The 13,170-nt window shown below is 39.0% G+C and overlaps 1 protein-coding gene across 1 annotated transcript in view; it reads left to right on the forward strand.

Moving 5' to 3' along the window:
* SHC4 (SHC adaptor protein 4) overlaps positions 1-13,170 on the forward strand; it is a 66,702-nt gene that overhangs the window by 21,224 nt on the left and 32,308 nt on the right. The window contains exons 3-5 of the mRNA XM_075205927.1: positions 3,611-3,674; positions 9,230-9,349; positions 10,136-10,189. Of these exons, the coding sequence (XP_075062028.1) occupies positions 3,611-3,674; positions 9,230-9,349; positions 10,136-10,189 (238 nt within the window). The remainder of the gene's footprint in view (positions 1-3,610; positions 3,675-9,229; positions 9,350-10,135; positions 10,190-13,170) is intronic.

The raw sequence follows: 13,170 nt of genomic DNA on the forward strand, positions 1-13,170 counted from the left end.
CTGGCACACAAGGCTTCTAGCTACCACAGGCTAACAAGGCCCCCACCAGCAAACAAAGGGTTAACTATTCACACCGCCAGACTGTTACACAAATGTAAATACAAGCACACGCTAAGCTTGTTAATCAAATGTATCAACAAATCACACACCGGCATTCAAAGGGTTAACTTGGTCGATCTATATTCTTCTTAACAGGCTAATGGATTCATTAGAGTATCAAGGATGCAACTTTCTAAATTTATAGATTTAATATACAAAGTTACAGGGAATTCAGATATAAAAAGAACAATTAAGAAACAATTGATATAACATATACAAGCAAAACAGTTTAAAATAGAAAGGGTTACATTAAGAGTATCACTAACATGAGTTGTATAATCTGTGCCATGGGAAATTGGCTAGGAAGATGGACAGCTTATCAATGTGGATTGATTGAGGGTTGTGGTCTGTGATACTTTTTTCAATCACCATTTGTATGTTGTCTGATTTACTACCCAATTCTACTATGTGACCTAACTTTTCTGTGGAGTGTCACACAGACCCAAATTTATTATTAATAAATCCCCGACAAATTCGGCCATCTTTTAATACCAAACACTCCTAAATACAGTGTATTCGTAGAGCTTACACTAATTTCCTTAACTTCTCTGTGAGGGAGAATTCTTAATTTGACATATGAGCTGCCCTTCATCATTCTATTGAGGAATCTGTGGTTGATTACTACTTTTATTGATTTTAAGTTGCATATTTTAAAGCTTAATTATTTTTTGCCTTTGTCACATATAGCCAAGTCAGCACATGGGCTCTTTGAGCCATACACCATGCTGAGTGGTTCCTAAAAGTCTTCAGGTGTCAAAACTCCATCCCAGGCCAGGATATCTCTCACAGCAGGGGCTCTTTGAAGCTGACACAGTTGACACTGCTATCTTCTCACACTGGGATGTGCAGAGTCCCTGAATACACATACAACAGACTTTTTTACTTCAATTTTACACTTTAGTAGCTCAACTTATCAATGGAGTCAATTAATATATCATATTTACACTGCAGTTATGATTTAGGCGTTATTCCCCACAATTATGTGATGGGTTAACCCTTATTTTATAGTATATCCAAGATCAATGAACATACAATATAGATTGTAGTTCACCAAGCCATCCCCGAACAGTACCTTGTGTCACTTGCTTAGATGCATCGGCTCACCTGGTGCAAATTTGTTGTAAACTTAAAGCATTGGTGTATTCTGCAAAAAGATGGATGATAAACCCTCACATGTTTATTTCGCCTGCACTTCCAGTACAGGTTAAGTTTTCATATTTATTAATTATTTCAACACCTTTCTAAATCCTGACCTATTGGTGTCACAAAGGCTGAAGAGCCTGCAGGAGAATCAGAACCTAGCTTTGTGAAAAAGGACCACCTTGGTGATAGTTCAATAATATCGGTAGTCTAGCAGGTTGCTTAAGACTGGTCCAGATAGAGTGCATGTCTATATTTTGATGTAGTTCTTTCTACATTGGTAATTCCTGGCAATAATCTGTTTTTATTGTGATTTTTATTTATTTGAGCAGCACATTACTATTATTTATGAAAGAGAGAAAGGTACGTGCAAATGCTACCCATGCTTTCATTCCAGTATATAACACATACAAATGTAGGTGTAACTCTTTAAAGCAAGGGTATTTCTTCTGTCTTAGATGTTAAGATGGAGTCTGTCTCGAACGTTTTAATACAAAATATTATAGCTTCTCTGCACAAAGGAATGACATGAGATTTCACTAAGAAAATTGTGTCAAGTAAAATTTCTGTTTTCATTTCAAAGTGACATCTCAGAAGTAGAGCACCTAGTGTATTATTATATCAGAATACCACCTCCTTTATGAACATTAGATGCATGAGTGTATACCTCATATGTACTCCAAATTAACCACAAAATAGCCCCCAAATATCTCATGCCTTGATGGTATATACAGTATATCTCAATTCCAAGGCCACGTTTTAGATTCAGTGCATGTGCTCTGAGTACACTTAAAATGAGGATCTGGCTAACCCTACAAATTTAATATAGATGATTGGAAAGAGTGCAAGCTCTGCAACATAATATGCAGCTGTTAGCCAGTGTTTCAGATTTGCATTTCTGATAACTGCGTTGTTTAAATAAAGTTGAATTTTTAACTTGGAATTAGTGGCTCAGATAGAGAAGAAGTAAATATTTTGAAGTAAACTCCATCGACTATGACCTATGTGACAGGCCATGTCCTACTCACCCTTCTCAAACAAAACTCACATTACAAAATAGTCTTGTGATCTAATAATCGCTTAGCTTCGTGAGAGTTCCCAAATTTTACACCACTTTTGCACTTGCGTGAACCTAGCAAGAATAATTGAAGAACTGAAGCAATTTGAGCAGAGATACGTTTCACCCCATGCTCGTTCCCAGAACTAGACAATAATGTCTTTTATTACGACTGCATTTTACGTTGGACATATTTTTGCTGAATAACTATCTTTGTTCAGATGAGATGTTTCCGTTTTGTTTGAACAATAAAGCTTTCTGTTCAGTGAAGAGCTTTGCTTTTTTTTATGCTTAAAAGCAATTTTTTTCGATAGAATTCTCTACCTCTTATATCATCTTTCTGTTCTCTACAAGTTACAATGAACAAAGAGGGCTAGTGTAATTGTGATTACTGAGTGGGCAAAAACAGAAAATGAGATAGAAAATGGAGAATTAAAAAAAAAAAAAATACAGTAAAAGACAAAATGAGATTTTCCAGTTACATCCGTCTATTTAAGAACAATTAGCCAGTTAGTCATCCCTCGATTTACATCCGCCATTGACTCATTTGATTTGGGAATAGGGGTCTCCTTTTTTATTAGTTGCCATTATTAGTTACTTTTTGTAGCTTTGAGGCTTAGGAGTTGAAAGGGAAATCTTAATTCTATTGTCCCTGACATGATGATGAAGGATAACATCAAGGGTAAAGGGTATGGCCTAATGAATTAGAGAAGATTGAAATATGAGCAAATGTGATGGGGTAAGGTCTTACATATAAAATTTATCAATTTAGTGTACACCATATATGAAAGAAAACAGATGATATTGTGAAATGTTTAAATAAAATAAAGAATACAAGTAGTTCTAAGGAAGAAAAGCCCTCGAACAAAAGAGTGCACTGAAGCCTTAGTTGTGGAGTTGGACATTTTGGGCACTTAGCACCCCTTGTACCTTCAGGCAATTGATACTAGATTCTAGGGTTATAGATACAATATAATTTGCATTTTCCACATTGCAATCTGTTTTTTGTTGTTTTTTTTAAAATAATTTAGAATTGTGCACATGTCAAGTACAGAGGCCTGAGCTATACTATCTAAGACAAGCACATAAGTGCACATGAAATCACATAAAAGTGAGACAAAATAGACATAGATTGCACCATGAGAAACTTTTCATAGATTGCAGTTTAATATATTTAAGTATTTAAAATAAAATAAAAGAGAACAACAGTAGATGATTAAAAATAAATATGGAATTAAAATTCTATAGAACAAAATGAAATACTTAATGTTTTAATCATTCTAAGTCACACATCTTATTTTCAATTGTCTACAGGGAAGCAATAAGTCGCCTCTGTGAAGCCATTCCTTGTGCAAAAGGAGCTGCAAAAAAACGAAAGGTAATTATGAGTATTTAAATATGTTATCTCATTGTGCTATGAAAGTTACTTCTAGCCATATAGTTAATGTTTGCTGTCATGTGTCCTAGCATACATTTGTCTAATTATATACAATGTTCCCGTGGCCACAGGTGGCACACCAGTAGTTGTCCTGCAGCCCCCTACACAGCCGCACCATTATACACCACTGCAGCAACAGGGCAATCCCTGATTGGATGTTCTCTCATCCAGTGAGCGTGTCTACTGTACTATGAGGATGTGTTGTACTATTATCAACACTGCCTTACTCTTAACAAAGGTAATGAACGTGTCCTTAGGGAAGTAAGGACCACATGTGAGCCTTGTAAAATGTTCTTACATAAAGCGTTGATGCAGATAAATACCAATCAGGCTCCTTCAATTATTCATGGTCTGTTCTCTGGACAGACGGCTGGTTATGCTGAGCGTGTTTCAGTTCAGTTACTGATGTTTTTCCAGCTGCATCTTCCAAATATCTATTGCTCTTTGGTTTGATAAGACTGAATTTAACAGGTCTTTCCCTAGATTTTTTTTGTCACCAGTAATATTACATTGAGAGCACAGAATGCAGATATTACTAGTCCCCCAATCACTGTGTTAAGTAGAATCTTTGTATTGCTGCTTATCGCTGCAATATTGGTATCACCAGTGTTTATGCAGAGACAGCTGAGCATTACTTAGCTGCCACAGCAACAATGGCTCACAGTGGTAAGAGTTAACTTATGGCTTTGATGAGCCAGTTTCTGGTGTGCACGGGCCAATCATGGGCTTTATGTTCCACTAATGAAAATATAAATAAATAAATGAAAAAAAAAAACATTTTGTTGGCTGAACTGTTCTGTTTGAGTAATACAATGCTTCAAAGCAAGGCTAAAGAAACTCATTCACTGTACCATCTTTATCAAATATATGAAGATTTCTAGTAAGCGAGACCAGAGGCAGCATAAAGAAAAATACGGCAAGAGCACATTGGGGGTGATAACCAAAATCTTAGGGGTCTATTTATCAAAAGGAATTCTCGCAGATCCCCAGCCGGTAAAGACTACAGCTGGCGGTAGCCATTGTTGGGGGGCGAAGCTTCCATTTAACAAGGACAGCACCCGTACAAGTACCGCCACTGTCCTGCTCCATTTCAGGGTCGGAGTTAGCTGGGGTAGCAATGGAAAATAATGCTTTATTATTCAAATAAAGCATTTTTCCTTTTTTAATAAAGTTTATTTTAATTTTTAAAGTTTTTTTTTTTTTTTTACAGAATCTGAGTTCCAGTGCATGCCTGCTCATACATGTGCAGAGTGTCCCAGGACTGGCGGGCAGTACGAGTGCTCTTACTGCTGCCAGCCAATCTCACCAGGGAGCTCAGCTTCGCTTAGCTGCTCTGGTGACATTTTTTCCTGAAATTGCCCAGCTTAATAAATAGACCACTTAGTCTGTTTCCACCTGTCTAATCAAGTGTGTTAAAAAGCGTGTTTCTTTTCATGCCTGATTGGATAGGTGAGAGTTATGTTGTTGCTTTTTTCTTTTCTGTGCAAAAACGGAAATCCCTTCATGGAATAGCCACCCAGCAGATATGTAGAAGGTTTATATTGTTAACTTATTGATTCACATGAGTCACTAATATGGCTTTTAGAAGTATTTAAACAAAGAAACAAACAGTAATGAAATAGTGGAATCACAATAGATTGGCTATATGGATCATGCAGTCCATCAGTGTTTTTCTCTAACACAATAAACAATTATCCTGTGTTCCTATAGCTGCTATTGCTACTCAGGTACGCATCCCACAAACGCATGTTGCTCATTAGGTGTATTTAGACAACTGACACATTAGTACATGGCATGTTTGCTGAGCATGGCTACAAATATTGCTGTGGCTTCATATTTTATATCCATAATTTACTGAACTACGAAAATATGTTTGTATGGCATTTAGGATATGTAGTCATGTAAAACTTTCTAGATTTGTTATGTTCTCAGGGTCCACTTTAAAAAATAGTAGTAAACCTACATGCATTCCTGCTATTTTACTAAGACCCAGTTTGCAGAGGTCAGTTTACAAGTCTGTTCATTTTCCAGCAAGAAATGAAACATGATATCTCATACATGTGATCTGCAGGCAGTTTTCAATGGCTTCTTTGTTCGCTGTGATTTTAGTGAAATTATCCTCTGTATGACCAGAGCGAGGGAAGACTCTTTATTGGGAAGTACACAGTCTTTTAATTAACAAATTGGTGTATAATTCACTATCCAAGAGAATTGTGTAATTTCATAATCAAGGCAATCGGCAAGTGATATAGAACATAGCAAATAAGCCACAGGCTGAGTGAGCCTGAAAGAATTCTGGAATGTTCCACGTCAGAAACATACACATAATAAGTAATGCAAGCACAATACAGATCACTGTATGTATATATGAACGTGTACATGTATAAAATATATATGTGTGTGTGTGTATATATATATATATATATATATATATATATATATATATATATATAAAAGCCTGCACTTGGTTAATCCCATTATGTACCAGCTGCATATCTATACAATTGCCCTATATGTGTACAAACAAAAAGGCAGTTGTTGTTAGTGTTTGGCCTTTACACTGCATATCTGTGAGTCTCTGGCAAAATGAAAACATAAGGTATTGGTTCATATTTTGATCAAAACTTTTAAGCCTGCTTCCCAGCGTCAAAGGTACCTCACTGGGTGCAGGTCCTACACTGACCTATATGCTTCAAACACCATTAAAAAGAGATGTACTCACCTCCTAGGTAAAAGGGCTTACGTCTAACAAGGGCTGGCTTGTACGCCGTACCCAAAGAAGCCTTGTATAGGCCTAATAGACAGCATCAAGACATTAGGAAGCATGTTGAAACAAAAACAGAGAAGAAATAAGCCAACACTCGGTAAATCCCATATTATACATGGTACTAGCAGGGAAGCCATCAGAAATTGTGGGGCTCTGTGAGAACATGGGATTTTATATCTATGGGGGAACACACTGGAAAATGTATGGGTGCAATACAAAAGAGGAATACACTGAGGTGTTTGACACTGTAGGCAAAATGCTGAGGGTACAGATGAGTACAGGAAGTATGGGACTTTGGTAACATGGAACAGAGTACTCAGTGTTTGTAGGCATTGCGTGGGCAGCACGTAGCATGTACACGGATGTGTTGGCATTGTTTGAACAATGCATAGTGTGTAATGAGGTACTCGGATGTATTGCACCAGTTCAACAACGCATAGCGTGCATTAAGGTACACTGAGGTGTTGGCACTGGTTAAACAGCGAGTAGTGTGTAATGAGGTACGCGGATGTGTTGGCGCTGTTGAAAGTACACAGTGTGCAATAAGGTACACAGATGTTCTGGCACTGTTTGAACAGTACTTCATTACTCACTTACATGCGTAGTGAGTAATGAGTACACGGATGCGTTGACACTGTTTGAACAGCGCGTGGCCATAGCATTCAATAAATTACACGTATGTGTTGGCATTGTGTGAACAGTGGGTAGCATGCTATAAACAAATGGATCAAACAGAGTATATCACTGTGAACCTGTAGAACAGAGAGACAACAAGTGTAGTGGAGTACACACACAGATGACTATAGCTAGCAGGTGGGATTGGCACAACTAAACACACTGGCGCAGAGTCTAAGACCCCCAACGGACTTCACCAGGGAACAACGCAAGAGAACATGGACTTCACTTAGGGAACACCCAATGTAGTTGGTTCCCTCTGTGAAAGCAGCAGAATACTTAGCTGATATAAAGACACTGCAGATGAAAATGCAGGTATGGGTGTGCTTCTGTCGGGGAGACTGGACACAGGAGTTGAAGAAACACAAATAGATGCTAGACTTCCTGGTATAATTCTGGAGTGGAATATCGATGTTAGACACAATTGGTACTCAGGCATTTGAGGATAGCACTAAGCAGGTTCTTATCGTTCGTAGCTAGCTAATTGGTGATTCCCACATATGTCATCAGTACAGTACAACCTCACAAGATGCCGTTACATGGCCTTCAGACCTCCTCATATGCTATCAAACCTCCCCACATTCCCTTAACATGCCCATCAGGTCCCCCACATACCACTCAGACCTTGCGACATGCTCTCTCCATGCCTCTCATACTTCCCCATATTCTTATTAAATGTCCATCAGCCCTCCCCATATGACATCAGTCCTCCCCACATGCCAGTTACATGCCTCTCAGACCTACCACATGCTCCTTAAATGCCCATCAGACCTCCCCACATGTCCTTTCCATGCCCATCAGAACCCCAAACTTCTTAAACTTACCAAGTCCTCCACACTGCCAAAGCGCTCGATGGCAGCCTGTCTTGCACTGCAGTCAGAGCACTCTTTCCTCAGCACCAGTAGGTAGATGATTGTGGTTTCATTGTCTTCTTCCTGTATGCTGCAGTTCGATGGGCTACAGCGCTCTCACTCAAGCTCCCCTCTCGATGACATCACTTGGCACCCCCCCCAATTTCAGCATACAGAGCCTGTGCAGGTTGTCACTGCTTGTCAGAGGTGTCTGCGGGGTCTCAGATGCAGACACAATCATGACGACAAAATGGATCACCCACCAAAAGATGATCTGACTCTCTCTCTCTCTCTCTCTCTCTATATATATATATATATATATATATATATTTCCTCAACTGTTGTCTCTGTCCACTATGAATCTGCTGATTGCTTTGCAGTTGGCCACAATATTGTGCTTCTGGTGCTATGTGGAGAGTGAGTAACGGCAAGACATAGACAGGGTGCAAGGTAAACACTTGCATTGGGGACCAATACAGTTAAAACACATAGTACAGTGGTTGTAACATTGTTCCCACTATTGAATACTTAGAATAATTGACCACAATACTTCAGGGTGGAATGGAGTATCAAAAGATATACTCCCAAATCTCCCTGGGGTCCTGGATTCACAAGGTCCACCCAAAGCTGCTGGACCAGGTCAGAAGCAGTGGGGTGATTGAGGCAGACATCACTGTACCAGGTCGTCAAGAGTGAGGAGAGTGTGGCAGACCATGTGGGCAGGAGGGAGGACTATACAGCATAGCTGGACTCTCCTTGCTCCCGCTCACCCGGTTCATGGAGGATGACTTGACAACCTTTGTAAACAACGGGCATTTGATATTCCACCCAAAACTGAAATGTTGATTTTGTCTGGAATTATCCTTTAGACAATGGTATCAAACTCGCTCCATTATAAATATTACTGTGCTCTTTTATTACAATAAAATCTGCATACTTACGTACTGTATTATAATGGGATTATGGAAGAGCAGGCGTTTTACTGTATGTGCTTTATAAGATTGATGGTTTATGTATGATGACAAATTGGATGCAGCTCATTGTCAACATATCCATTTGAAGGTCACAGGACTTTTACTGTGATTCATCTATCTAGGCATCAATAACACAATGGTTTCTTGTGGCAATTTTATGAAATTTACGTGCAGTCTATTGTTAGAATCCTTAAGGAAATGTGTCACTCTTTTTTTTTTTATCTGTAGCCTCCTCTAAAATTTCTTTCCTCTGTACTGGGGAAGAGCAACCTCCAGTTTTCTGGGATGAATGTTAAGTTGACCATTTCAACCAACAGCCTTACGTTGACAAATATCGACACACAGCAGGTATGTGTGCTAGACTCTGAATCCTATACAATACAGTATGCTATGTATTTTCAATACATTACTCATAGCATAGCAAAATCTCACACACAGGTCGCCACAGTGACTTATTAAATGACAGTTCCACTTCACTGTAATGTATTATTGTCGTTTCTAGAGGATTTTATTTTCTATTAAGACATTATAAAGTACATTAAAGTATATGAATCGTATTTGTAGTAACTACTTCAATAAATGACATCTACAATTAAAATTTATTCATTGTTTTGACAAAGGCATACTTGCCTTTACAAACCATCGCCGCTTTAAATTGTAGCTGAAAAATCGCCGATCTCCCGCAAAATCAAAAAACCGGACTTTGATACATTTACCCCCATGTGTCTTGATGTGTTTTCACCTAACACTGCGTCTTCCATCCTAGCTTTAACTGTTTTACACCACTTAGGTGGGGCGAGAGGTTGATGCCATCTCTTCTGTTTCCCCATCATCAGAGAACAAAAGAGCTCTGTGGCTGTCACTTCTACAACATCACCTATATAGATATAGACACATAAATAGATTCTGCCACTAATAAAGTTAAAATAATCAGGCACGATGATGAAACAGGGGGCCTGCCAACTTTTAATTTAGCGAACCTAAGCCCAGGCCTATGTGGCCTGACCTTTCTACAAGTCTGGGCCTGAGCTTCATCACACTGTACAAAATTAAGTGTTATTATTTTCATATTTAGTGCTGTGGTAAAGCACAAAGCATTTACGCCTCACTGTGTATGTGTCATTTATTTTCTAGGTAGTTGCAAACCATCATATGCAGTCAATATCATTTGCTTCTGGTGGAGATCCAGTGAGTATATTATTGGTTTGTATTACATTATATATATATATATATAAAGAAGTTTGTTTGTTTGCTGGCGAACATCTTCCACGGCTCCCAAGGTAAAGCTGGTAAATTTTACATAGTGATTTAGTATCAAATTTTTAAATATTTAGTAACCTATGCACAAAAAGCCTTCGACAAGCTCCCCTGGGGATATATGTTGGAGGTCCTTGTCCGGTTCGGATTCAGCCATGAAAAATTAAACTCAATCATGGCACTGTATAATGATCCATCAGCATCTGTGTATAGTAATGGTTTCACCTCAGTCAAATTTCTAATTATTAACGGTACTAGACTTGGGTGCCCCCTTTCGCCCCTCATATTTTTGTTATCCATAGAACCGCTAGCTGAAACAAATCAGACAACATCCTCACCTCCCTGGTATTACCCTGGCCACAACCTCACATAAACTATGCCTATTCGCTGATGATATTTTGTTGTTTATCACCAGCCCGGAGACCTCGTTACCGATTTTACATGACTTGCTACTCAATTAAGGCATTGCCTCATACTATAAATTAAGCACATCCAAAACAGACGCCCTACCTAGTAATGTTTCTGGCCCTCTCCTGACTCATTTGAAGGTGTCCTTCTTGTATTTTTAGAGAACCTTGTTGATCTTATACCTAGGGATATTGATTACCCCCCACATAGATAACCTGATCGAGGCAAATTATGTTTCACTACTGTTAGATTTGGTCAATTTAGCGAAGTCTTGTTAGTGTCACGAGGTCTCCTGACTGGGCAGAATTGCTGCATTTAAAATGTCTATGTTACCCAAAATGATGTACCTGTTTTGCACACTTCCTTTCGTCCTACCCAAATTCTATATAGATAAGCTGTGCCACCTCCTTACCTCTTACGTGTGAAAAGGTAAGCCCCCAAGGTTATCCCACACAGTTATGAACTGTTCCAAGAGATTGGGTGGTTTAGCCCTCCCTGACATAGTCAAATATCAGGTAGCAGCCATACTGGAACAGCTCCGTGATTGGTCTCTCTCAGCCCTCCATAAACCATGGGTTGACCTGGGGAGCAACTTAGTTCAGCCCTTCCCACTGGCAGACCTCCTATGGATCCCACCATCCGAACTCAGTAGGTTCAAGAAAGCTGCGTTGCAAGTGTGGGATAAGACTTTGAAGTCCACAGGAATGACGACCCTTCCCACATCCAACCTCTCTATCCTCGCCCTAGCGAAACTCATTCAAGACCTCAATCTCAACATATGGTTTGCTAAAGGTGTTACTACTATTAAAACTATTTTATCTTTTTTGCAACTACAAAATCAATTCCAGATAGTGAACCAGGACTTTTACCAATACCTACAGGTCTGACATTGGTTGACTTCTTTATGCTCCCAACACCTCACCCTACAACAATCCCCTCCACACCTTTATGCTAGACTAATGACACGGGCTAACAGGGCTGCTGAATCTTTCTGGTACACATTTCTGAACTCAAAGCGAACCGGCAAAGCTCTCCTCACAACGTGCTTGGGGGACAGAACTAGGCATGGTACTAGATGAGAATCATGGGATATAGTCTACCAAAAAGCCTACCGAATGTCAAAGTGTCTGAATCACTCAGAGATGTATTACAAACTACTTTACAGACTCTATTTAACCCCAGATAGGCTCCACAAGATGTGGCCGATACAGTCCAAGGCCTGTTGGCGGAATTGTGGAGCGATAGGTGACATTCTGCACACTTTCTGGAGCTGCCCAACTGCCCATATCTTGTGGTTTGCAGTGTATACACTGGTATCCCAGGTTATTAAGACTCCAGTTCCCTACACTCCAAAGGTGGCACTTTTACAGCTCTATCCATCACACTTATCCTCTGGAAACCTATATGTAGTTGGTCACATATTTATAGCAACTAGGGCGGTGATTGCCCAAGCATGGAGAACCTCTTCTCTTCCCCCGATCACTAAGGTAATATCTAGGGTTCAGTTAAGCTGTGATATGGAAACACTAGGTGTCCCATACTCTCCTTCTGCTTCCTCACCCCATATGATGTGGTTTGTCTAGAATGATTATATATCTAAGAATCCTATCCCTCAAGATACCACAAACACACTACTGTCCTCTTCTCAATAACTCTCAAACTCAAGGGAGTGTGCTACAATGACTGTGATATCAAATTGTATACCGTAAATTCTAGTATATTTTATGTGTGCTACCACCTTTTTCCCCTTATCCTTCCCCCGCTCCAACCCCTCTTCCCTACATTTTAATGTTTTCTTTTCTTTTATACCATGTAAATTGAAAACTTCAATAAAAAATATTATGGTAAAAAAAAAGAAAAGTAACCTATTAGATCGGAAAGCAACAAATATTAAAAACATAATTTTAGGGTTGTAAACAATTGTTTGACTGCTGGAGCAAGACCTCGCCACAGTAAGACATAACGACAACGCCACAAAGCAACATATATTATTTACTAGATACATTTTTTAGTCTATTTACCAAATAATTTGCTAAGATAGAAAAACTGCTACACTTTACAAATCGGACCTGCGCAACACCGGGTGACCCTGCTTGTACATATACAGTATATACAGTATATATATCTATATATATATAATCTATATATATATATATATATATATATATAGATATATATATATATATATAAAAACAAAAACAGACAATGTAAGTCCCATGACTCTTGCACCCCATTCTTTACCTTTACATTAATTAATTCCAACTTGTGTCAGGTGAGTCCCAGGTCTCCCATGGCTGCTAGTGCTAGGGAAAGACTTGCCTTCAAAAGCTGTGTGCAGGTAAGCCTTAAGCCCAGATAAAATAGCATAGCATTTGATCATGTTAGGACTGACCAGAATGGGAAGACTTTGGCGTGAGTTGGTCAGCTTAACATATATTGCAATATGTGGAACTAACATTCCCTGTTTTTACTATAGAACAGTACTTGGTACAGCATCAATTATG

Source organism: Mixophyes fleayi, chromosome 4 (assembly GCF_038048845.1).
Source record: "Mixophyes fleayi isolate aMixFle1 chromosome 4, aMixFle1.hap1, whole genome shotgun sequence".
Taxonomy (NCBI): domain Eukaryota; kingdom Metazoa; phylum Chordata; class Amphibia; order Anura; family Limnodynastidae; genus Mixophyes; species Mixophyes fleayi.